At 36.6% G+C, this 21269-nt stretch overlaps 4 protein-coding genes and 2 pseudogenes across 4 annotated transcripts; 4 read left to right on the top strand and 2 right to left on the bottom strand.

Moving 5' to 3' along the window:
* Window positions 1-1800: 1800 nt before the first annotated feature.
* On the bottom strand, window positions 1801-3726 carry LOC108846309 (uncharacterized). The gene is made up of 2 exons (XM_018619535.2): window positions 2499-3726; window positions 1801-2075 (listed from the first exon to the last, which is right to left on the bottom strand). The coding sequence occupies exons 1-2, from the start codon at window positions 3191-3193 to the stop codon at window positions 2024-2026; spliced, it is 747 nt and encodes a 248-aa protein (XP_018475037.2). The 5' UTR covers window positions 3194-3726; the 3' UTR covers window positions 1801-2023.
* A 1799-nt stretch (window positions 3727-5525) lies between these two features.
* LOC108847728 (outer envelope protein 61) lies at window positions 5526-8600 on the top strand. The gene is made up of 11 exons (XM_057005186.1): window positions 5526-5814; window positions 5935-6165; window positions 6241-6297; window positions 6390-6518; window positions 6645-6722; window positions 6817-6887; window positions 7006-7058; window positions 7181-7340; window positions 7428-7947; window positions 8026-8169; window positions 8277-8600. Exons 1-11 carry the CDS (start codon window positions 5719-5721, stop codon window positions 8421-8423), a joined length of 1686 nt encoding a protein of 561 aa, XP_056861166.1. The 5' UTR covers window positions 5526-5718; the 3' UTR covers window positions 8424-8600.
* A 1612-nt stretch (window positions 8601-10212) lies between these two features.
* On the top strand, window positions 10213-12855 carry LOC130509508 (E3 ubiquitin-protein ligase RHF2A-like). Its single transcript, XM_057005635.1, has 9 exons — window positions 10213-10436; window positions 10610-10744; window positions 10832-10878; window positions 11093-11155; window positions 11246-11354; window positions 11475-11803; window positions 11887-11991; window positions 12080-12456; window positions 12550-12855. The coding sequence occupies exons 1-8, from the start codon at window positions 10431-10433 to the stop codon at window positions 12423-12425; spliced, it is 1140 nt and encodes a 379-aa protein (XP_056861615.1). The 5' UTR covers window positions 10213-10430; the 3' UTR covers window positions 12426-12456; window positions 12550-12855.
* Window positions 12856-13468: 613 nt separating this feature from the next.
* LOC130510121 (F-box protein At1g30790-like) lies at window positions 13469-14583 on the top strand (annotated as a pseudogene).
* A 1060-nt stretch (window positions 14584-15643) lies between these two features.
* On the top strand, window positions 15644-16802 carry LOC130509811 (F-box protein At1g30790-like; annotated as a pseudogene).
* Window positions 16803-18238: 1436 nt separating this feature from the next.
* LOC130509339 (uncharacterized) lies at window positions 18239-20256 on the bottom strand. The gene is made up of 6 exons (XM_057005185.1): window positions 20223-20256; window positions 20025-20129; window positions 19706-19797; window positions 19384-19505; window positions 18742-18880; window positions 18239-18640 (listed from the first exon to the last, which is right to left on the bottom strand). The coding sequence occupies exons 5-6, from the start codon at window positions 18873-18875 to the stop codon at window positions 18400-18402; spliced, it is 375 nt and encodes a 124-aa protein (XP_056861165.1). The 5' UTR covers window positions 18876-18880; window positions 19384-19505; window positions 19706-19797; window positions 20025-20129; window positions 20223-20256; the 3' UTR covers window positions 18239-18399.
* Between the last annotated feature and the right edge of the window lie 1013 nt (window positions 20257-21269).

The following is a 21269-nucleotide window of genomic DNA, read 5'->3' as shown; positions in this document are numbered from 1 at the left end:
TTGAATTAACTCTCTAGCAAAGTCGGACCAAAAAAAAGAAGGCTGAGAAGCTCTGTGAGCTTGACACGTAAGCATGTTCTGTAAGGTTGTGCATTTACTAATGCTTCAGGATTAATATATAGGGGATTATGTTTATATATATCCTTCTTGAGCACTTGCATCTTCTTGAGAAATTATGATTTGTCTTTATCAACAAATCCTTTTTGCACATAAACTAACTATTGACGATCCAGCGTGATGTTTCGTTTATTGTTTCTTAAATTACATCTCTCGGACACATGACTCAAATTAAAGGCATGAAAATAAACAACTCAAATTCCCAGTCTAAAGGGTGATTACAAACATCAAAAGACAATCATTTACGGTTCCAAAATATAAGTTCGCGCGACTCGATGTCAACGAATGATTTTTCCAAAGACGGATGGAAGAAGCCCACAAGAGAACTAAATGGGCTTTCTTGAGCCCATATACAAATAACAAGACGAGGTGAACGAACAAACAAACGCCACTTTTATATTCGAACTTACTTGTCTCCTTAATTATGCGGATCCACGTTGACACGAAGCTGGGTCGAAGGAGTTGACAAGCGGGAAATCGCTGTTATTCACGAGCTGCTTAGTTTTACAATGGAGAAGAGATTGGTGATAGATCATCTGACCCATATCAGGAGGGAGTTTGTGATGCCGCATAAGCAGATAAATATTGTAATATTCCGAGTTGTGATATGTGAAAATACTTAAAAGAATTGATTTGGCTATCTATATCACTAAATTTGACTTACCTTTTCTGTCACGTATCATCTAACGGGAAGTGTTTCGCGATATCGTGCGAGTGAGGCCAAATCACGGGAAAAAGTCGGTGCTCAGTAAATAATGATCTCGAGCCTTGAGAAAAATTAACGGCCGACAGTTAGAACATGATGGATCCACGGGCCAAAAGAGCGAGTGTGGACGGTCGGAGCGTTATAAGTAGTATCAGAGCTAGTTAGCCATCTCGGTTCTGACCTGAGAGCGTATTGAGACCTATCGTGAAGCGTAACAAAAGCGTTGCATTCTTTGAGAAAGAGTGAATTGTAACATCCCGAGTTGTGATATGTAAAAAGGCTTAAGAGAATTGATTTGACTACTATATCACCAAAATTGATTTACCTTTTCTATCACACATCCGTTTAGAACTCTAGAGTTAAGCGTGTTTGGGCTGGAGTAATGAAAAGATGGATGATCTATCGGGAAGTGATTCGCAATACCGTGCGAGTGGGACCAAAACACGAGAAAATGTCGGATGGTGATTGTAGAGTCAGTAAACAATGATTTCGAGGTTTAGGAAAAATTAACAGTCGACCGTTGGAATAGGATGAGATCTATAGGCCGAGAAAGCGGACGTGGTCGGCTCATTAGCTGTGGGCGATCAGGGCTTTACAAGGACATTCTTGATTCTGGTATATATCTTCTATGTATCTGGGAGAGGGAAGATGTTCAGTGTCTTCTTGACAGAAGCTTAAGAAGGGCATGAGCTGATTGAGAAGTGTCCTTTGATACTTTGGAAAGAGAAGTTGCTGAGGTATACAGGTTACACAATAAGGAAGAGAGATATTCCGTGTTAATTATAGTGATACGTTGGAAATGGAAGAGGGAGAATTGTTCGAGAGTGGTTCAGGAGATGACCATCTGAGAGTTGGATATGAGAACGATAATGATGATATGGTAATAGATGATGATGAAGTGTATGATGCATATGAAGAGACTTGCAAAATTTAGACAACAAGGCTAGAAATCATTTGTTGAGAGCAAGAATCTGATATCATAGATACAAAAGCTTCGTTCATGTAACTTTTGCCAAACAGAACATTTCTCTCCGCAGGCTTATTGGTAATCTTAAAGATTCAAAATGTCTTTCTTATGTCTCAAAACGAAAATAAATAAAATAAAAGGAAAGCAAATAAATAAACAAGAAATAAGAAAAATAACCAAAGAGTTGATTCATCATGTTTGAAAAAAAAAAAACAGTAATCAACCATTGTGGTTCAAGCAAGCCAATCGTCTCCATCAATGCCCTCAATGTCACCAAACTCCATACTGTAAAATAATACCATATACAATCACATTATTAGACTTAGATAACCACCAGTTACCAAGCTATAAGAATAATAACAAATTATATCAATGAACCAACGTCAAATAATAGAAAGCAATGATAACACAACAATATAATTGTGGGATGACGTCAAGACAGTTTTGGGACAGTTCAGCAAATTTGGGGGTAAGGATAGTGTTTGTAGATGTCTATCATTGGACCAAAAAAACCAAAACATACAGCATCAGATCATGTAATAAACCGATGTGGACCCTTCTTATTCCACGAATTTAGTCACTCTTCTTCCATAGTCACATTTAAATTATATACATCAAAAGAGTTTAAAAAAAAAATAAGATCTAGATACTCGAAATGTTCAAATCTTACTAATCAAGATTAAATGAAAACTAAATAAATTAATTTACCAGGACAATGGATGATTGTGAGGGGATGAATAATGGGTGAGATTGTAAGGATGAAACAATTCTTGTTCATCTGTTGTATTTAACCACGAAGGAAACTCCATCACGTCACTTAACTTCGGGAACACGTCATCTTCCACCGACTTCATCATGAGCTCTGACCACCAAGCTGACGTCACCACTTTGTTCTCCCGTTCCATCAGCTGCTTCGGCTGCTCGTGAGAAACCGATTCAGATGTGGCGGCGAAGGTGTGGAGGGGAGGCGAATGGGTGGAGTATATTTGTGGGTTCGTCGTCGGATATATTACTGAGGATGATGAAGATGATGAATTTGAGGACGTTGATGATGATGAAGACGAGGTTTGGAAGTAGTCATCGAAGTCGTGGAAGTTGAGGTTCAACCCTAATGGTTGGTTGGGGAGAAGGGAGTTGAGATGAGAACTCGACCAAGAAAACGGATCCAGAGGAGGAGGTGGAGGCGGCAGTACAGAAAAAGGAACATGCGGCGGTGGAATCTTGGCGGCTTGTCTCATGGAAGCGCGGTGTTGTTTTAAGGCGGTGACGATTTCTCGGCGAGCTTCGGCCATGTTAAGGAGACGTTCTTGGTAAGGACGGCTCGTCTGGAGCCGTCTTCTCACTTGTTTCTTGTGCGTCTGCGTTTGCGTTTTGTCGCCGTTGCTATCTGTGGTTGTAGTCATGGCGGTGGGAGAAGCAAGTTGTTGCTTCACGAGAGATATATTGGATGTAAGTAATAAAGACGCGTGGTTGTTGCTTGTGTGAGTACTTATTTTAAATGATTTTCAGTGAGAAGATACTACTAATATTATTAGGTCATGTTTCTTCTCCCGGGTCGTTTATTTCTTTCTTTCTCAAGGCTTTGTTTGAGTGATTGTGATTAGATCAGACAAATGTCTCTGGAAAGAATACAAAAGAGAGAGGAGAGGTGATGAGGAAGGAGGGAAAAGCAAAGGCTCGTGGGTGATATAAATACTCTGCTCTAGCCCAATATTATTGACATCTTTGTGTGAGTTGTTTTTCTTTCCCATTCTGGCAAAATGTATATATATTTTCTTCTCATTAAACTTCACCGTAAAAGGCTCAGTTTGGAAAACTTGTGTGTTGATGATTGTCTAAAATGACGGAAGAGAATCCATATGACACTAGCCTTCTGTAAAAAAGTTCTGTTCTGCAAGTACAGTGGGGCCAGCCGCATCTAGATGAAGATCAACAAATGCTCATTTGCAAATTACAATATTGTTTTTCTTTTTATCTACCCATATAATGCAAGTGTACTACCGCTATCTTTTGATATATATTTTGAAAGTTTAATACCTATATTAAAAATGTGATGACCATACTAAGAAGAGGATATATCTGACCTCTTTCGATTTGATGCCCTTAAAGAAAATCTGGAGCTGGCTACACACGCAAACTATAGTTTGAGCTTTATTTGACTAAATATAGCCAATTGTTAATTTATTTATCAATGCATGCAGAATTTGAAATGTACTAGTAACATTATTTATTTCACAAAAAAAGTTTTTTTTTTTTTTTGCTAAAATATTACAAAAAAAGTTGTTGCAGAGATTGAGATTATGACATCACCAATGAGAGAAGCGGAGGGGGTATGGGGAAAATGTGTCCGCAAGCAATAGTGGGGATCCAAATCCAGATTTTTCTTTCAAATTCAACTCTCACCTTTCATTGACAATACTTATGTTATTTTCTTATATCATCAGGACCGGATCTGAGATTACGGAACTAAAAGTTTTCTTTTTATAAAAAGTTATCTTTTCATGATTTATGAATTTATGTCTATGTAAAAAATTTCCAAAATTTTTGAAGATCAAGATCAATATTTCAACTGGCTGTGTCCAGATCCAACCCTGAATATTGTGTACTCGGTTGGAAAATGTTCTTTTTGTTAATAGTGGAAATTCTCTACGTTACACCAGTAATCTCTTCTAAGTTTAAAAATCAACCTCTAGAAATTTTTGTTTAAAGAATAAAAAGTGGTTTGAATCCAGTGCATAAGATTGTTGATCGTTGGCAAAAAAAAGATTGTTGATCAAGATTAAAATTGTTTAATGATTCTTGTCTCACTCTAAACTAGGTTTACTCTTTAATAAGTTTATGTGTATCATGAGTGAATTGTGTTTTTCCTGCAAATGTAATAAATTAATTCATTTGTATATTTCAGTGTAAATACGTTGGTTGAAAGTTATATAGATCAATAACTACATATGGTCCCCCGGTGAAGTTGTGTAAAATGAATTGCGGCTCAAAAAGATTTGTAAATGTGGAATTATTATATAATTTTGGTTCTTCTACAATCCAAGTATAATAAGTGTGAGTATTACTCTGAGTGGAGAGTGAGTGACAGAGTCCCAGAGGTATGTCAATCGTTACCCAATTTGTTTCCTCCTTTTATATCTCTTTGGCAGAGTTTTTTTTCTCAGACATTCAGTGAGAGTGAAACTAACTCTTGAATTAGAGTCCACTGTTCATAATTCCAATCATGTTCCATTGTCTTGATTTTTTTCTGAGTTACTAATAACTAGTATATCATTGTTGAACTCTGATATAATCATTTCTTTAACTGAACTTTCGGCTTACTGGCCCTGCTGTGGCTATAACCCGATAATAAAATGTTGCCACTGCCATTATACTTTTTTTTTTTTTGACTAAGACTGCCATTATACTTGATGTCAATTTCTAGTTTTTGGTCGACCACTTCCACGAACTGGGTTTTATTAACCCAAAGTTACTCAACAGTCTTATCTGACTCGTAATCAGGCTTTAATGAACCGGACCCATGTTAATATCAGTTTGTATTCGTTTCTTTGGGCCGGATCTTGAGTGGAAACCCAACACCAACAATATGCATTAATTTATTTCCTCACATGACATCGTTCTCCAACATGGACAAGGAGGACACATGCACACATTAATGATAAGTTATAGGACGCTAATTTATTTAATGACGACACGTCATTACCTCGTTAAAGTGGAAGGGTAAATATGTCATAAGGACTCAAGGCATGTTCGGTCGGAATCGGAACATTCAATAATCAATTCCTTAGGAAAGTGCGTCTGGGCGAACAGACAATTCTCCTCTCGATTTTCCGATTCGCAATCTCTCTCTCTGTTTTCGAATTTTGCTTCAGTCTCGATCCTGTTCCGGCCTGATCCCATCGAAGCTTCGGGAAGAAGGAGAAGGAAGATGTTTAACGGGATGATGGATCCGGAGATGATACGGCTCGCTCAAGATCAGATGAGCCGTATGACTCCTGCTGATTTCGCTAGAATCCAACAACAGGTGAGGTTTCTCCTTTTCTTTTTTTAAATTTGATTGTGATGTGATTTGTGATAAATTGATCTAAAATATTTTATTTACTTTTGTTTTTCTTAATTGTGAATTGTTGTTGTTATTTAACAGATGATGTCGAATCCAGATTTGATGAAAATGGCGACAGAGAGTATGAACAACATGAGGCCTGAAGATTTGAGACAAGCTGCTGAACAGCTGAAGCATACTAGGCCAGAGGATATGGCTCAGATTGGCGAGAAGATGGCCAATGCTTCCCCTGAAGAGATTGCTGCTATGCGTCTTCAAGCTGATGCTCAGTTTACTTACCAATTAAACGCTGCTCAGATGCTCAAGAAACAGGTAACGTTGTTGGCCTTTTTTTTTTTTAAGGAAATCGTTTTGATTTTGAACCGTTTTGTTAATTGTATTTGGCAGGGTAATGAGCTTCATAGTCGAGGGAATTTCAGTGGTGCTGCAGAGAAATATTTGCGTGTAAGCTACTACTTACTATATGTATCTTCTTTTTTGTCACTTTCGAGTTTCTTTGTTATCTCTCTTACCATACTCCTGGACCAAAATCTCAGGCGAAAAACAATCTGAAGGACATTCCATCTTCTAAAGGTGGAGCTCTTTTGTTGGCTTGTTCTCTAAATCTGATGTCATGTTATTTGAAGACGAATCAGCATCAAGAGTGCATAAAGGAAGGTTCCGAGGTATGTATGTCCTTGATTTTTCTAAGGAGAGATGGCAATCAATCTATTTAGTTTCTTTCTTTTTAATTTCATCACGTATTGACTTTTTTTTTCTGATGATTTTTACATTATTACATTAATTTTCAGGTTTTGGCATATGATGCAACGAATGTCAAAGCCCTATACAGAAGGGGTCAAGCTTACAGAGATCTGGGACAATTTGAAGTGAGTTCTTCTGTTGCGTTTGGATGTTCCCTAGATTCCTTGTCATTGTGTCCTGTAAAAATATGTTTTCTTATTGATTGTTTAAATCTATAAGGATGCCGTCTCCGATCTAAGCAAGGCACATGAAGTTTCCCCTGAAGATGAGACAATCGCCGATGTTCTAAGGTCTGTTTTTATATTTTATGACTGGTAGTATCATCATACTTTTCAGCTCTGCTTGCGTCAGAGGGTTGAAACATCACATTAACTTCCATCCCTTTCTTTTTTCTCTTTTTAAATGCAGAGATGCTAAAGAAAGATTGGTTGTTGAGGGTCCTGGCAAGCCATCAACAAAAGGTATTGTTATAATTTTTTTTTAATGAATTGTTTCAAAGTGTTATTATGTCAAACCAGACGTTTCCTAGCTTCATCCATGAATGGCGAAACAACTGAGAATTGTTATCTTGTTTGGTTATTAGGTGTGGTGATTGAAGAAATAACTGAAGAAGAAGATACTGGAGAAAGTAAAAAACCGTCTAAAGAGGCTACTGGGGCACAACGAGAAAGCAACACTAGTGGTGTTGTAAAGACAGATGTTGATGGATTGCAGGCTCTCAGAGATGATCCCGAAGCAATCAGGTTCAAACACCATTGCAAACTTAATGTATTAGATATACTACTTGTCTTGCACCAGTTGTATAATTGCTCTTTTTATTTGGCTTGCAGAACGTTCCAGGACTTCATTTCAAAAACTGATCCCGACACCCTTGCTGCTTTGAGCGGAGGCAAAGCTGGAGACATGTCACCAGACATGTTCAAAACCGCCTCCAGCATGATAGGCAAGATGTCCCCTGAAGAAATTCAAAAAATGGTCCAGACAGCCTCGTCGTTCAAAGGAGACAACCCTTTCGCTTCGACTGCTCCATCTGGAGAAAACGGGTTTGCGCCCACACCTGACATGCTTAAACTCGCATCTGATATGATGAGTAAGATGTCACCAGAAGAGCGTGAGAGGATGTTCAACATGGCATCGTCTTTGAAAGCAAACGCTCCGGTTTCGACATCAAACAGGGACGCAGAAGCAACTGAGCCGCGGGAAAGTAGGTTTGCAGGCGAGTCTAGTTCTTCTGGTAACAACTCCTTCACGGTGCCAAGAAGCGGTTTGGAACCAAGCATAGCTTCTGCTCCGCCTGCTGACTTGCAGGAACAGATGAGAAACCAAATGAAAGATCCAGCGATGCGACAGGTTCTTGTTTATACTTTTACATAACTAGGATATAATAGCAGATGTTCATATTTTAATCTTTATTTTTTTTTGGGGTAGATGTTCGCGTCTATGATAAAGAACATGAATCCGGAGATGATGGCTAGCATGAGTGAACAATTTGGAATGAAGCTTTCTCAAGAAGATGCTGCAAAAGCTCAGGAAGCCATGGCTTCTCTTTCTCCCGAAGCCTTGGAGAAAATGGTATTGCATTTGGTTTAAGAAAACCATAGAAAGAACAGAAACATTGCAGAATTGATTGTATTAGTTCTTATCTCATTTGTTTAAAAAAATGAATGTTGTGTGTGCAGATGAGATGGGCGGATAGGGCTCAAACCGGGATGGAGAAAGCGAAGAAAGCAAAGAAGTGGTTGCTTGGGAAAGGCGGGCTGATACTTGCAGTATGCATGCTCATTTTAGCAGTGATCCTTCAACGTCTCGGCTACATTGGAAGGTAGAGGAATCAACCAACGGTCTCTTAAAGACTTTCTGATCAACCCTTTACGTCAAGATCAGTCTTATGGTTTTGCTTCTTAGTTTGTACAACCGTAACTTCGACTCACCTTTTGTCTAAATTCTTCCACCTTTCGTAGTGTTTTTTCTCTTTAATAACATATCAAGATATTTTCAGTTCATATTCGAATTATATCATCCCGAAAAACATACCTGAAAAAAACATACCTGAACTTTCGAAAGTTTAAAATAACATATCTGTTTTTTCTTTTAACAAAATTATACACTGGTCGTCATAATTTTGTTGACTGACTTAGATGTTATGTGAGGTAACTTTGCTAACAAAAATGCTTAAAAAATTAAAGTATTCATTTTATATTTTTTTTAAATGTAAAATTTTATAATTTATGTTATTTAGTAAAATTAACAAAAATTAATTAAACAATAAAATTTAATCTTATATAAGAGATATATTCATCTTTATAAGAATTATATATGTTATAATGATTCATATTAATGCTTTTTTGTTTCATAAGTATATATTTTTATGATTATTTTTTAAATTTTAGATTTTACTTCGGGTTATTTGTATGGGTCCGATATAACAAAATTTTATTTTATAGGTTGTAAGATGTGAATAGAACCGATCCGAATCCGATGTACTATATCCAATTCTGATCCGTACTTACAAAAATATTAGTATAGATTCTAGAACGTGATATAAATTAGAACTGAAATTCGGAAATTCCGACCTGGACTTAACAAATACACAAACACTACATTTAAAGAATTTATTTTGTAAATTTATTATATAAGATTTAAAAATATATTTCTCATATAAGACTAAAATTTATTATTTAATCAACTTTTGTTGATTTTATTAAATATAAGTTTTTTAAGTTTTACATTTTCTAAAACAATTGTTTTGATTTTTTCTAGAAAATATTTGTACATGTGATATTGTCATTAACAAAATTAGTTAACTTAGCATTTATATCAGTAAAATTAGATGATTACATGATAGTTGATGTGACGATGACTAGTATATTATTTTGACTAAAAAATAAGCAACATGTTTCATGTATGTTATTTCAAAGTTTTGAAAATTTAGGTATGTTTTTGTATGGTGATATTAGTCATGTATAAATCAGACGTATAGCGATATATCGAATATGGAATACTATTTTTCCGTTTTTAATAAAAAAAATGACATTAAAAGTACGTTGTTTCGTCTTCTAGTTAATTTAGCTGAAAGCATACAATAATTTTCCTTGTCCTACTTTTGCCGAGTGAAGATGAACTTAGAAAAACAACACTAATGCTGATGTCAATATTGATGTTAAAATAAAATGCTGATGTTAATATTATGAGATAAATACAGTATTTATTTAAATGTTTTATTATAAATTAGATTTGATATTTTACTCTATTTTTAATATGAATCAGATTTGATATTTTTTTATGTGAACCAGATTTGATACTTTAATGTGAACTAGATATTATTTTAATACAAACGAGATTTGATATTTTAAAAAAAATTACCCACTTTTGTCTATATATATTGTAAAATATTAATACTTTTTTACAGACATAATTATTCATTCTCGTACATTCCTTTCCCGACCATGAGTGAAAAATCTTGTTGTCGGAATGAGGTGAAAACTGAAAGTACAGATAAAAAAGCAAAAGAACTCAACAAGGGAGAAGGAAAACGTGTCCTATTCTGGGACCCAGTGCCTGTCTTTCCGTTAGTGGTCTGAATTAAATTTAAAATAAAGGAAAAAAAATGAAGTCGTGAGAGAGAGAGAGAGAGAGACCACGCGAGAGAGAGAAGAAAAGTTTAGTCTTTTGTCTTCTTCTTCATCATCATCTCCATTATCTTCGCTCTTAGTGAATCTAGGATTTTGTTTTCTCTCACAACCCTAGATTGATTGATTTCTTCGATCGTGTTGATCACCCTTTAATTACCTCTCTCTTCATCCCCCTTAGCTCATCATCATCCGACAATTTGAATGGAGGTTAGTTTTTTTTTGGTTCCTTACCCATTTAATTTGATCTGATTCAGCGTAATTGCATAAAAATTCTTCTGGAAATGATGCTTTTGGGATTGAATTGTGCTAGAGGTCAGTTTCTCTAGATTCTCGTCTTTGCTAATTTGGATTTTGATTTTATCGAAAAATTCTGATTTCAGGGAGTTGAAGATACGACGTCGTCTGAGGGGCATATGATATCGGCAGCAGCTTTTGTGCAAGGGGGAATCCAAGATGCTTGTGATGATGCTTGTAGCATTTGCCTTGAATCGTTCTGCGAATCCGAGCCATCAACTGTTATGTATCCACTAATCACATTTTTGTATTCCGCATATTTATTTATTTATTTATTTATTTTTGTTATTTGTCTTCTCTCTCTGCAGTTGACTAGTTGCAAGCATGAGTATCATCTCCAATGCATTCTTGAGTGGTAAGCTCTCTTCAAACTCTTGATGATACCTCACGTATTTTACTGCTGTCTTTGAGCTCTGTCTCACTATGTCATCATTGAACATATCTTTTATTTTTGGTGGTGCGTGGGAGTTCTTTTTAATAAAACTCTTAAATAATCAATTACCTCAAAGTTTTGTATCCGTGTTTCTTGTTCTGATCCGGTGGCATTTTATATTTCAATATTTTTTCAGGTGTCAAAGGAGTTCACAGTGCCCCATGTGTTGGCAATCAATTAGTCTCAAAGACCCCACTAGGTTAATTTTTCTGGTCACCTTGTAATACCTTGGTAACTTTTACAAAATGATGCATCCTTTTTGATATATGTGTGTGTTCTATGTTTCTAGTCAGGAGTTGCTTGAGGCTGTTGTACAGGAGAGGAACTTCCGCATCAATCCACCTAGAAATGCCACCATTTTTCGTCATCCAACTCTCGGTGATTTTGAGTTACAACATGTATGTGATGTGATGTGACTCTTTTTATCATCGTTTTGACTTTTGACTATACATTTTTTTTGCTATTGAATTTATTTATCTAAACAGAGAGCTCCGTCTTTTTTTTCTTCTTAAATGAAGCTCCCAGTGGGGGTGGATAACGCAGAGATTGAAGAAAGAATCATTCAGCATTTGGCTGCTGCTATGGGACGAGTAAGACATGGTGCAATAAGAGAAGGCCACAGAAGCAGGTCATCAACTCAAGGTGGTCATCCACAGTATATGGTGTACTCTCAGCATCCTCCTCCTCCTCCTCCACCACCAATGCCTTCCTCTCCATCTCAGAGAGATGAGAGTGACATAGCCGCTAACCTTCCTCACAATGCTACTTTTGGGGAAGGTTCTCTTCAGCCAAATATGCAGCCACCAGCTTCTTCTCATCCCCGCCAGGTTTCTCCTTCAAACGACAGGTCTGAACCTGATTATTGTCTCTTATTAATATGTAAGTAGATGCAGCCAATCTGAGGCTTCCTTTGTTTTTACAATTACACAGGTATCTTAATCAATCTTCCCCAAGTGATCAAGATAGAGCTGGACCATCCGAACTCCAATCATTTTCAGAGTCTTTAAAGTCTAGACTAAGCGCTGTCTCAACTAGGTACTCCATCTCTATCTGTCTAACTTTGGTTTTGTTTATAAAATTTTTACCCTATTCTAAGTGGTTCTTGATGCACAAATTAATGTAGATACAAAGAGTCTATATCAAAGAACACAAGGAACTGGAAAGACAGATTCTTCTCACGCAACACGTCCATGGCAGAACTTGGCTCTGAGGTTAAAAGAGAAGTCAGTGCTGGAATCGCCACTGTGTCCCGCATGATGGAACGTCTAGAAACGAGAGAAAACACTAGTAGTAGTAGTAGTAGTAGTAGACCTGGAACTGCATCTGTATCATCAAATGGCTCAGAAAATCAAAACACTCCTGCTGAAGCAAACAATGAGCATAATAGAAGATCTGAAGTGGGTGATGAACATTCTTTGAATGAAAGAGGCGTTAAAGGAACATGTGCGACTGGTTCTGGTTCTAGCTAATAAAACAAGTGACAGCATCTTGTTGGCAAAGGTATATGTTTGACCCCTACCTTGATGTACTGATTTAGTTTTTTATCCCTCAACATCTAATAAGTTCCTGTTCTGTTCTTTCTTTTCTTTGTAGAGGCATGAAGATGTTTCTCATTGTGGAAGTCTGCTATATATTACCGAGTCAGAAGATAAAAGTGTGGGAGCATAGGAAGAGTTTCTGATTCTTAAAAGAAAAACAATAATAAGAAAGGTTATATGACCAAAAGGAGGCTTTGCTTCAGAAATGAAACGCCTTCTGATGTGTTGTGTTATGTCAAAACAAAACTAAAAAGAAAAAGAGTAAAAGACTGTTGTTGTCTGTTGTAAATTGCCATTTGTCGTTCACATTATCGATCAGTTCTGCTTAATTACTATTGTATTTATGTATGATTGTTACTTACTTTCAAAAATTTGGCCAAAAAAACGCAACTTGACTCAGGAACAAGAGACCTCTTGCATTCAAGACTTTTTAGACTCGACTCAGCTTTTCTCCCACAGTCAGGACTCTACCATATGGTCAAGTAGTTCAAAAGTCCAGTTGCATACCACTCAAACAAATCAAGTATACGTTAATTTCTCATGTATTAGAAAGCACATCATATTCTTCTATCCGTGAAATTCTAACAGAAATGTATAACAATGACACAACACATATATATACATACATCCATGACAAGGGGATATATATTCATCTACAACACAAACATCATGTAGAGAAAAAAAAGCAATTTTCGTTGAGATCAAATCTTATTCTCAATAAGTGGAAGCAACTTACGGGAGAATAGAAGATGCAACACAACAACAACAAGATAGACAGAGTTGCCTTTGCCTATTATGTCTCCGAATCTGCACGTTGATACTATTTCCAAACCGCATTTACTATTTCCGGCTCGATTTTAGGTGGTTCGGTTTTGCAGGATTGATGGGGTTATAAATTGTTCTGTGCTAGTACTATTGATATTAAGTTTTTTTTTTTATTTAGGATTTTGAACTTCACCATGTACCAAGCAGCCATGGAATATTCAGAACCATCTCTCTCACTACAACGACTTGACCTAGTTCCTGAAGGAAACATCACAACAACAACCGATCTCATTATCCAGATACCCTCTCTACTTCCTGCTAAGTCGCTCTTAAGATTCCAATCCGTGTCGAAGCTATGGTTCTCTACCATCCGCAGCAAAACTTTTGCCCACTCGTTTTTGACTAGGTCACATACTCGTCCTCGTCTCCTTCTCATGTTCTATCTTCTCAAAAATTCGCAGAGAAATTAATCTTCTCGGCTCCTGAACACATAGACAACAACGACGATGATAAATCCTCCTCCTGTGTCATGGCAAGATACGACATGACGATCTCGGCTCCAGACTACAGCGTGAGCTGTGGTTCTGTCAACGGTTTTGTCTGCTTCAGAGGTGATCGTTGTCATACTATCACCTTTTATAATCCCACTACAAGACAAGTTGTGAAGTTGCCAGACCTTAAACCGAAGGGAATGAGACACATGGACTTGGGTGTGATGAATGAAAGACGAGATATACAGCATGAGCATTTCTTGTGCACTCTTGAGTACATCTGAGAAACAAGAGTGGAGAAAGATCGAGAACCCGATCGGCAATGGTTATCAATGGGCCATCTTCGGACAGGGCATTGATGGTGCTCTATACTATGGAGTTGGACGACAGACAAGAATAGTTAGGTTCGATGTTAGAATCTGAGAAGATTGAGTTTATTGAAACACCTGAAGAGTCACATATATACTGGTCCATTTTTTATAAATTACAAGGGAAAATTGGGCTGTTTAGATTATTCTTTCACAGAAAATTTCATGACATTGTGGGTTCTTAAGGATGCTGAGAAACAAGAATGGTCTAGCATGTCGTGTGCCTTACCTTCCAAGTGGGAAGATTTAACTGCGGTTAACATAATGACTGTAGGAGTGATCCATACGGGCGGACTTATGGTGTTCAATCCATGGTTAGAGTCATCTAAGCCTTTTTATGTTTGTTATTATGATTTTAACAAAGAGAGTACAAGAAAAGTAGAGATCCGAAGAATGAAGGATGTTGATTTCAGATATGAGATGATATGTTATCCAGGTCATATTGAGAATATTAGGTTCTTGTAAGGAATTTACTATTATTATTACTATTCACTGGTTTCATGGCTCATTATAGTTTTGGTATATATGGTTGACCCTACCTTGATGTTCTGATTCTCCTTGGCTTATCAAGATCTTTGTTTTGTTATTCTTTCTTTTAGAGATGGGGAGATGTTTCTCATTGTGAAAGTCTGCTATATATTACCGAGTCAGAAGTTCAAAAGTGTGGGAGCATAGGAAGAGTTTTCTGATTCTTAAAATAAAAAAACAATAATAAGAAAGGTTATATGACCAAAAGGAGGCTTTGCTTCAGAAATGAAATGCCTTCTGATGTGTTGTGTTATGTCAAAACAAAACTAAAAAGAAAAAGATTAAAAGACTGTTGTTGTCTGTTGTAAATTGCCATTTGTTGTTCACATTATAGACCAGTTCTGCTTAATTACTACTGTATTTATGTATGATTGACTCAGGAACATGAGTAATCAAAAGCAAAACAGAAAAACACAGTCATGACTCTGCCATATGGTCAAGTAGTTCCAAAGTCAAGTTGCATACCTAACATAATGTCTTTCTGAGGCTCAGTCATTATGGACTATATATACTGTAGTAATCTTATCCGCTTTCCGGACATTTAACTTATCCTTGAGTGCATTCTCCATTCCATACATTCAACTCTTAGCGCCTCTCTAAACTAGTTATGTATCGTAATGACTCTCTTCAACTTCTTGCAGTCATTGATCTGAAATGACAAAGGTACTAGGCATATAATCTTCTTCTACATATGATCCACTTCTTGAGTGTTTTAGTGTTAACAATTGTAACAATTTTTTAAGAAAAAAAATGAAGAATGAGAATGAATCATATGAAAAACATATTCCCCTATAAATGATATAATTTTTAAATAGTGAAGAGAAGTTTATTATTATTTTTTGTTAAAATTTAAAGTTCCTAACAGTTTTTAAAAATTACATGGTACTTTCTGGAAATATTTTTTTTTTTTCAATTTTCCTTATTTTGTGCACTTTTCCTGATTTCCAAACGTAAATATGTTCTTCTAGCTAATACTACTATTCTGGAATTCACCAGCATGGAAGATTCACAACCGTCTCTTGTTCAAGCAGAAAACAGAACAACAACAACATCAACAACAACCATTCCTTTCGATCTCAACATCGAGATCTTCTCTCTACTTCCTAGGAGATCGCTCATCCGATTCCAATCCGTGTTGCAGCTATGGTTCTCTACCATCCGCAGCAAATTTTTGTAGACTTGTTCCAGACTAGGTCAAAGAGTCATCCACGTCTCCTTCTCACGCTCTATCTCAGAGATGCTAAGGAGCAATTCATCTTCTCGGCTCCTAAACACACAGAGGATGATAAATCCTCCTGCTCCAGTGTCATGGCAAGATACGACATGCCGATCTCGGCTCCAGGGTACAACGTGATATGTGGTTCTGTCAACGGTTTTGTCTGTTTCAGAGGTGTTCTTTGTAATACGATCACCGTTTATAATCCCACAACAAGACAAGTTGTGAAGTTGCCAGATGCTAAACCCAACGGAAGATGCATGAACCTGCTCTTGGGTATGATCCAGTCGAAGATCAATACAAGGTGTTATGTGTGATGATGCGTGAAGGCCAAGACATACCACAAGAGCAATGGGTTTGCACTGCGAGTTCATCATCCCATGAGAAACAAGAGTGGAGAAAGATGGAGAAACCGACCGGAGATGATTACGGATGTGCCTTCGGAGTGACATGCATTGATGGTGCTGTATACTATTGAGTTAGTCGGTCAAGAATAGTTAGATTCAATGTTAGATCTGAGAAGATTGACTTTATTAAAACACCCAAACAGTCACATATGTACCGGTCCACTTTTATAAATTACAAGGGAAAATTGGGCTGTTTAGATTATTATTTCACAGAAAAATTTCATGACATTGTGGGTTCTTAATGAGGCCGAGAAACAAGAATGGTCTAGCATGACGTGTGCCTTACCTACCAAGTGGGAAGATTTAACTGCGGTTCACATAGTGTCTAAAGGAGTGATCCATACGGGCGAGCTTGTGGTGTTTAATCCAGCGTTAAGAGTCATCTAAGCCTTTTTTATGTTTGTTATTATGATTTTAACAAGGAGAGTACAAGAAAAGTAGAGATACGAGGAATGAAGGATGCTGATTTGAGACGTATAAACAGTCAGATGTTTTGTTATCCAGGTCACATTGGGAATATTAGGTTCTTGTAAGATATTTATTATTATTACTAGGGGCATAGCCCCCGCGCAAGCGCGGGGCCGGATATGCCGTTGATGCATTGTGTAGTTTTGTGTATGGAATTTCGAGAACATCCTCGGGTTTTGGCTGAAGGTGTCTATTTCTACACAACCGTGTGTTTATTATATGTGGCCGTTCTTTGTGTCCCATAATTGCATATGCAGTCATGGTGATGTATCAGGTATCGTTAGGCGCAAAGGTAATCATTTGTTTATAGTTATGGGTTGTTATTCGCCATACCTCACCATCAGACCTGTGTATCGGGTTGCCAGTAATGGCTTTTTGACCAGTGATAATAGGCATAGTTTTTGGTAGACACAGTAATCTTCAGATGGAACTTGAATTTTCTTGCATGAGATAATGGTGTTGTGGTAATTCGTGGGTGATACAGGCACGTACCCTGGCAACAATATTTCTAAGAAAATCTTGTGGCAATGATTCCAGCCGGCTCCATCTCCTCTTTGCTTGCATCCATGGTGCGTTAGTGATAAGGTTGCTGGGATTTTGGTGTTGCTTGAACTCTATTGTCTGTGGTATGAGGTTTCATTATATAGCACTATCGACAGGGAATCAGACCAACTGGCTTCTTGTTTGTGTAATTTAAATGTGGCGTACATACAAGCCAATGATATTCACACTTATTTAGAGTTGACATAACTCATGACGAAAAAAATATCTGGTGTGGAATCGTTAAGATGATAAAGCCATAGTCTTTGGGAATTATAGATGATGCTAATAAGACTCGTAGCATAAAGAAATGGGACTTGCGGGTCGATAGGAGTGGGTGAATAGAATATTAACGGGAAGATGATTGAGATGAAGGTTGCCTAATGCAAGGATGATAACAGGCGGAAATTTTAATTTTGTAATAAAAATGAATACAGCTAAATTCACACACACACATACACACACACATATATATATCAAAAAATGAATTGGTAACAATTTCGGGAGGTATAAATATTTTATTGGAGGAGGATTAAGGTTTTGGTCCTAAACATCATGGTACCTTTAAATAAATATTATAGAATATTATAACAAAATATTTTATTAAAAACAAATGTCACATAATAATAAATCGTTATCATGGGTTGTGATGGTAAAGTGTAGTTGTATATTGAAAAAAATCTATTTTATTTAAATATTAATTTTACAAATTAAATCTTCAGAGAAAATATGTTAATTTTTAATTTCTTAAAATTATAGGATTTTGAAAATGAATATTTCAAAGTTTAAGAAACTTTTTGGTTAATAATATAATTGATAAACATTGTTGTCAAATGAAGACTTTTTATGATTCTTCTTCATCTAATTTTAACTTTTTACCTTTTTATTCGTCCAGCCAGAAACAAAGCTGAGATGTCAAATAAAACTTTTTATGATTCTTCTTCATCCATGTAAACAACACTTTTACTCCAAGTCTTTTCTTTTTTAATCCAGTGGTGTTAATACAACAAAGAAAATTCTAAAATTGAAAAGAGAAAACATCAATAAAGAGAGGCAGCATTAAAGAATTCACATTAGACAAAAGAGTTAGCTCGATCATAGACGTTGCACTTATATCTAAATCTATAAAATAAACAAAACAACTGGTTGGAGATGCCGAGACCACAATCTAAGACATGGCCGTATTAGGAAACGTCCGGTAAAGAAATTCATTCGAGAAGGTTGAGGCACAATTACTTCTTTCTGTCTCTCTTCCTTCACCTCCTCTCCATCTGCTTCCTCTTCAACATCCCGAAAGAACTGCACATGTGAAGCTTGCAAGATATGCGTCGACGCCAAAACGTACATGAATGATGATCTTGAGCTTGTTGATATGAAATGAAAACACAAAAGAGCTTAAAGGAGTTAGCTACAATGCTAAGTTTAGTGAGAGTACCTAATTTACTGTCAAGTTGAATCTTTTACCAGTAATCAGGAGATGCTGCAACGGCTTGATTGAAGTATGATTTAGCTGAGCAGTCTGTCTTTGATCTTTGATCCAAGTTTCTTGCTGCATGAAATGAGTTATGTTGTTGTACATTCCCATATAAATCATCCATCAAACCTGTTTCACCAATGGAATCAAAGGAATTTCTAAGACCAACACTATTAGACATGCTACCTCTAACTACTTACCTGCGAAACAATTCTAAGATCCATAATTATCACAACTTTCTCAATAAACTTGAAAGCAGTTTTTGACTCCGTGAACCATAAACCTTTACATCAACAGAAAGAAAGGTTGGTTCACAACTCATAAGATCAGGAAGGAACAACAAACATTTTGGTGTTAAACTTAATTCAATGAATCCACAAAGTTCAATACTTTCTTATGTACATAACCAAAAAGAGAAGAGAGCTGTGCAACATTAGCCACATCATTGAGAGTAAAAGCTTACACCAACCTCTCCTAAGTTCTCCGTTCAAGACAAATAATTTAAAGTTGAGTATTTTGAAATGTTGAGTTACAGCCATCACAGATGGAACACAAAGAATGAAAGCGGATACTAAGATTTATATGTATATAGTAGAGAAGGAGGTGATGGAAAGAAAAAGCCAAGGAGGAACCTGGATCATAGGTTTGCCGAGTATTGTCACGTGGGATTGCCTTTGAATCTGAGATGAAGCGTAAGAGGCAGTGATAACTCTGATGACCTGGCTCTAGAGTTTCTTGGATCAAGTCAGATACACTACTAAACAAAAATAAAGAAAACACCAAAACAGAAAATTCAGTATTCAGACACTTAGACATTATAGTACAAAACAAACAGGAGGAAGAACGTGGGTACTATATTTTCCACTGATCAAATGGTTCATTTGCTTCAAAAGAATAAAGGGAAGATCAAATTTGACAAAATCATTATTTTCCTCAATAATATACCGTTCCTACCCTGATGGGTGTTGATAATTTCCTAGACCTTTCTCGATGATGGTTGTGGCCCCAAGATCTAGTACTATTTTGTCTAGCTTCTTTGCTACAAACTAAAGCCATCAGAAGAAAATAATCTCATGGTTTTGGCAGAGAACAATAATTCAGAGACATCTCAAGATTTCTGTTAGTGGGAATTTTTATTTAGCTAGTGTACTTGTTCCTCGCTAAAACCTACTTTTTTCTTTCATATTGATGAATACATCAAAACAGAACCACAAATAAAATGTATGTTGAGAAGAATGTGAAACAGATTACATAAATTGGCAGATGTACTTACACTGTACTTGTGGTAACCTGAATCACCTAGCCCAAACAGTGCAAAGCAAACTCGTTGCAACCAAGAGTTTCCCAAGTTTCTTTGAAGAAGAAACCTCCAAAACTCCTTCAGTGATAAAAAAAAAAAGACAAGGAACAAACAATAAAGTACACAATAAAATAAAATCTGCATTATTGGTAGTGAAAATTGTCAACGAACCTTAAAAGAATCTGGAGAGTCTCCTTGCCCTGAAGTGGATATAACAACATAGCCTCCTCATGATGAGGTAAGGAACTCTGGAGAAACGAACACTTTTATATGTTCACTCGAAATTCAATCAACAGAACCACTCAAATATAAAAGCTGATCAAACAGAGGAATTGTCACGGTTTCTTTCATATTAAATATCTGAACAAATAATCTTCAGTGTAAGAAATCAAATTGATTCACAACAACATCTCACATACCGGGTCGAATTCTTCGGTGGATACGATAGACGCAGGAAAGCCTCGGCATTTAGCTTCATGGCCAATACGCTCTGCAGCATCAGGAGCGTTTCCGTCTGAGAAGATTTCCTCCGTTTTTCTCCCGTCGCCACCGGAAGCGAAAATTTCTTCAATCACCGGAACACAATTGCAGAATTTGAACAGCCCAATGAGAGGTAGATGTAGAGGAAATTGATCTTTGAGATGAACAGAGAGTGAGCGAGGGTGATAGATATGGAGCTGGGACGATGAAAAAGAAAGAAGTGAAAGAAGCTCGCTTTAGGGTTAGAGGTTATGCAGTTTACCTGAAGAAAAATCTCGTACATTTAATACAAATCTGATTCTTTTTTCTGAGGTTTCAGAAGCTTCTTCACGAAGAAGAAGAAGGGGTAGGGTTCTGCCCTTAACGAAGAATTAAGAGAAATCTAACGATGGGGAAAGCTAAGAGTTGGAGAAGAGTTCATTGTATCTCAAGTCAAAGATTAGTGGAAACGGAGAGGTGGAAGAGACAAAGATCGATAACCATGAATTCCTAAAAAGAGTGGTTTACAGATCGCAGCCCATTCGTAACAAAAAAAAATAGGGCCCAACAGAGATGCCACGTGTCTCGTAGGCAGGAGTGATACTCCGCCATTATATTATAGATTATTATTATTATTCAGTGGTTCATTAGTTTCTTCCATTCAATTTGATTATGATCTGAGTTTGTTAGAAACGATTAAATTCCTGGAAAATAATTTTCTATTTGGTATGTATGATTGTTACTTATCTTCAAAAAAAC

Source organism: Raphanus sativus, chromosome 3, assembly GCF_000801105.2.
Source record: "Raphanus sativus cultivar WK10039 chromosome 3, ASM80110v3, whole genome shotgun sequence".
NCBI lineage: Eukaryota > Viridiplantae > Streptophyta > Magnoliopsida > Brassicales > Brassicaceae > Raphanus > Raphanus sativus.
This window is presented reverse-complemented; position numbering and strand designations above follow the sequence as displayed.

Excerpts from the sequence above, each read along its gene's own strand:
- LOC108846309 (XM_018619535.2), bottom strand. The coding sequence starts at position 3,193 with ATGACTACAACCACAGATAGCAACGGCGACAAAACGCAAACGCAGACG. Across the intron at positions 2,076-2,498 it reads CACAATCATCCATTGTCCTG|TATGGAGTTTGGTGACATTG; the intron begins GTAAATTAATTT and ends ATTATTTTACAG.
- LOC108847728 (XM_057005186.1), top strand. The coding sequence starts at position 5,719 with ATGTTTAACGGGATGATGGATCCGGAGATGATACGGCTCGCTCAAGAT. Across the intron at positions 6,166-6,240 it reads CTCAGATGCTCAAGAAACAG|GGTAATGAGCTTCATAGTCG; the intron begins GTAACGTTGTTG and ends TGTATTTGGCAG. Across the intron at positions 7,948-8,025 it reads AAGATCCAGCGATGCGACAG|ATGTTCGCGTCTATGATAAA; the intron begins GTTCTTGTTTAT and ends TTTTTGGGGTAG.
- LOC130509508 (XM_057005635.1), top strand. Across the intron at positions 11,156-11,245 it reads AGTCTCAAAGACCCCACTAG|TCAGGAGTTGCTTGAGGCTG; the intron begins GTTAATTTTTCT and ends CTATGTTTCTAG. Across the intron at positions 11,355-11,474 it reads GTGATTTTGAGTTACAACAT|CTCCCAGTGGGGGTGGATAA; the intron begins GTATGTGATGTG and ends TCTTAAATGAAG.
- LOC130509339 (XM_057005185.1), bottom strand. The coding sequence starts at position 18,875 with ATGGATGATTTATATGGGAATGTACAACAACATAACTCATTTCATGCA. Across the intron at positions 18,641-18,741 it reads GCAGCATCTCCTGATTACTG|CTCAAGATCATCATTCATGT; the intron begins GTAAAAGATTCA and ends CATATCAACAAG.